At 50.3% G+C, this 3,349-nt stretch overlaps 1 protein-coding gene across 1 annotated transcript in view; it reads right to left on the bottom strand.

Annotated features, from left to right (window-relative positions):
• Positions 1–330: 330 nt before the first annotated feature.
• Positions 331–3,349, bottom strand: part of DCPS (decapping enzyme, scavenger) — a gene marked incomplete at its 5' end in the record, with an annotated part of 20,491 nt that continues 17,472 nt past the window's right edge. Inside the window, 2 exons of the mRNA XM_005429325.2 lie at positions 331–777; positions 1,585–1,695. Coding sequence (XP_005429382.2) covers positions 511–777; positions 1,585–1,695 — 378 coding nt within the window. The remainder of the gene's footprint in view (positions 778–1,584; positions 1,696–3,349) is intronic.

Below are 3,349 nucleotides of genomic sequence, written 5' to 3'. Positions count from 1 at the left end.
GCAGCACACAGCATTTGTCTCCACACAGCCAGACAGGAAGGGTGAGGACTCTGGTTAGTCACTGGAGTTCTTTGGAGCAAGGCACCCCTCCCTGCTTGAGGAAAACACAATCTCACTCCCAGGGGTAAATCTGTAGAAAAGAAACACATGAAGCTTTCTGAGGATAGCAGGGTTTTTTGGACCTGTCCATCTACCTATTACCCTATTTGGGCTGACATCTGGGGACAGGTGGAAAAGAGGGATACACAAAGCCACTCCCACCCAAACCCCTCTGCTCACAGCATCTCACAGGCGCCCAGTCTGAGGTAAAATCCAGCACACTCCAAGGGGTTTATTCAATCACTGTTTTAATGGACTTGAACAGACAACACCGTTTCCATAGCAAAGGATCATCAGCCCCACCTTGTACAAAAACAGAGTTTAAAAACATAAAAGGAACACAACCTTAAAAAAAAGCCCAAAAATGGGTATTTGTTTTTTAAAAAATTATACAAAAACACCTCTGCCTCCTCACACTTTTCCTGCCTCCTGGAACTTCTTAAACAGGGGTTCATCAGCCCGCAGGGGGAAGGTCAGAGCCCGTTTCTGGTAGTACATGGAGTCCATGGCTAGGTTGTCAATGACATCAGCCAGGAGATGGGCTCTCTCCACAGAGCTGCCTGGTGCATCATAGCCCAGGGCAGTGAAATGCACGTGCAGGTGGTAGTAGGAGGGCTGGTAGTGCAGGTAGATCCGCAGCTGGGAGCCGGGCACGCCGAAGCGCTTCACTATGGCCTCCTGCAGAGGGGAAACAGAGCTCAGCACTGGCAAAACCTTGGAATGGATGGGGGAGAGCATCCCTGGATGGCAGGAAAGGTGTAGAGAAAGGTAAAAGGGAGTTCAGTTCCCTCACAGCAAGGGAAAGGGGGAAGTTTGGAAGGACAGAACTCTTCCCCACCCTCCATTTCAGCCTCTGTGGGGACACAGCAAGGCCTCTGGCTGCCTCACTTTTATCTCTCCATGATGGGATGTGCTATCCACCCCTATCATTTTCCCTTTCACCCTTATCACTCCAACTCACTGGAAAAGTAACAGGGATCCCTTACCAGCCAGTGTAATTAAAGCTATGAACAGCAACAGCAAACTCCGGCACGCCGGCTCCGCTCGCTGCAATCCCCTGACTAATCTCTTAATTAATCTCCCACCTTCCCTAGTGCAATTACTTTCCAAATGCTAACACAGTGAAAGAAAGAGAAGCTACTGCACATCCATCTCCCAAACACACCCTGTGGAAAAACACATCAGCCAGTGAGAACAGGCAAAGGATTGGGATGGGGTTGTTAATATGAAGAGTTCACTGCTAACAGGAAGTATAGAGCATTCCTACAGCACCTGGACGTGGTATGATCTGGGGAAGGTGCTGATGGAGAGCAGGAGCCAGGCTGCCCAGGCAGAGAGGGCAACACAGCCCTGTCTCATGAGTCATTATCGCCTGAGGAGCAGTCCCCAGCAGATGCTGTGCCAGAAAACCCAGGGCGTGCCTTTGCAGAGGCAGCTGAGCTCTCCCTGGCCAGGGCAGCAGCGTGGGACCAGGCTCACACTCACCTTCCCTTCCTGCAGGACGTTCCTCAGCAGCGGGAGGTGCTCGGCCGTGAGGTCCCGCAGGGATTTGATCTCGCGGCGGTGCACGAGGGCGATCAGGTACAGGTCATCCAGCTGCAGGGACACAGCGGGGCATGGAGGGGACACACAAACAGCACATGGAGACAGCACTGCTTTGGGCCTGACACACCATTCACAGCTTCCCAGGCTGTTATATAGGGATCCTGGTGCCATACGGGGACATTTGTGCCACACAGGAATGCTTGTGCCACACAAGGACATTTGTGCCACGCAGGGTTATTTGTGCTACACAGTTATTTGTGCTGCACAGGGTTATTTGTGCTACATAGAATTATTTGTGCTGCACAGGGTTATTTGTGCCACGCAGGGATATTTGTGCCACGCAGGGTTATTTGTGCTGCACAGAATTATTTGTGCTATACAGGGATACTTGTGTTGCACAGGGATATTTGTGTTACATAGAATTATTTGTGCTGCACGGGGTTATTTGTGCCATGCAGGGACATTTGTGCCACACAGGGTTATTCGTGCTACACAGAGTTATTTGTGCTGCACAGAATTATTTGTGCTGCACAGAATTATTTGTGCCATGCAGGGATATTTGTGTTACACAGGGTTATTTGTGCTGCACAGGGACATTTGTGCTACACAGAGTTATTTGTGCTGCACAGGGATATTTGTGCTATACAGGGATACTTGTGTTGCACAGGGATATTTGTGTTACACAGGGTTATTTGTGCTGCACAGAATTATTTGTGCCATGCAGGGATATTTGTGCCATGCAGGGATATTTGTGCCATGCAGGGATATTTGTGCCATGCAGGGATATTTGTGCCATGCAGGGATATTTGTGCCACGCAGGGATTCTTGTGTCATACAGGGATTCTTGTGTTACACAGGGTTATTTGTGCCATACAGGGATTCTTGTGTCATACAGAGATATTTGTGTTACACAGGGATATTTGTGTTATAAAGGGGTTCTTGTGTCATACCGGGATACTTGTCTTCAACAACCACATGGGGCTGAATGTCCCAGTATGGGATGAGCTCACCCACAATCCCACTACACCTTAAAGCATCATTTCTGGGTTTTGTCCAGAAATGACCAGAAGAGAACAGCCTCATCCCAAGCCATAAACAGTGGGATCACAAATACTTTCTCAGCATTAGAGGCAGATGGAGTGACCAGCCCTCTCATGCTGTGAGCATTGCACTTGGTGCTGCCCTTCCCACCTTCACATCTTCCTGAGCACCTCAAAAATGCTTTCTCTGTATGACTGGAGGCTGGAGACCAGGTGCAGGGACCCACCCAGACATGTAGGGTCACTAAGCCCCTGCCAGCACCCCCATGCACAGCCCACAGCCTCCTCAGTGACAGCTGACCTGCAGCACACTCAGATGAGCATTTACAGTGAACCACTGTGGAGAGCCACGAGCCTACTGGGGAAATGACAATAGTGATGCTCTGGAGAGATGCACCTTAGGCTCTGGGCATTCCTCACACCTCAGGGTGAGCAAAGAAGCTTCCCCCATGGTGCTCTGCAGCACTATGTTAATTTGTCCCAGTTCTGTCCTCCCCGTTGGCCTTCCCTAACCTTTTTACCCTTTTATGTTCATGCCCTGGTAAGTTCTCCCTTCCCCATTACCCCATTGGTTTGTGTAACCCTGTCCATCCACCCCGGCATCCCCTGTGTACCACCCCTGAGCCCTCAGACCATTGGATCCCTGAGGCTCTCCTCTGCCCCCT

Source organism: Geospiza fortis, unplaced genomic scaffold (assembly GCF_000277835.1).
Source record: "Geospiza fortis unplaced genomic scaffold, GeoFor_1.0 scaffold392, whole genome shotgun sequence".
Taxonomy (NCBI): domain Eukaryota; kingdom Metazoa; phylum Chordata; class Aves; order Passeriformes; family Thraupidae; genus Geospiza; species Geospiza fortis.
This window is presented reverse-complemented; position numbering and strand designations above follow the sequence as displayed.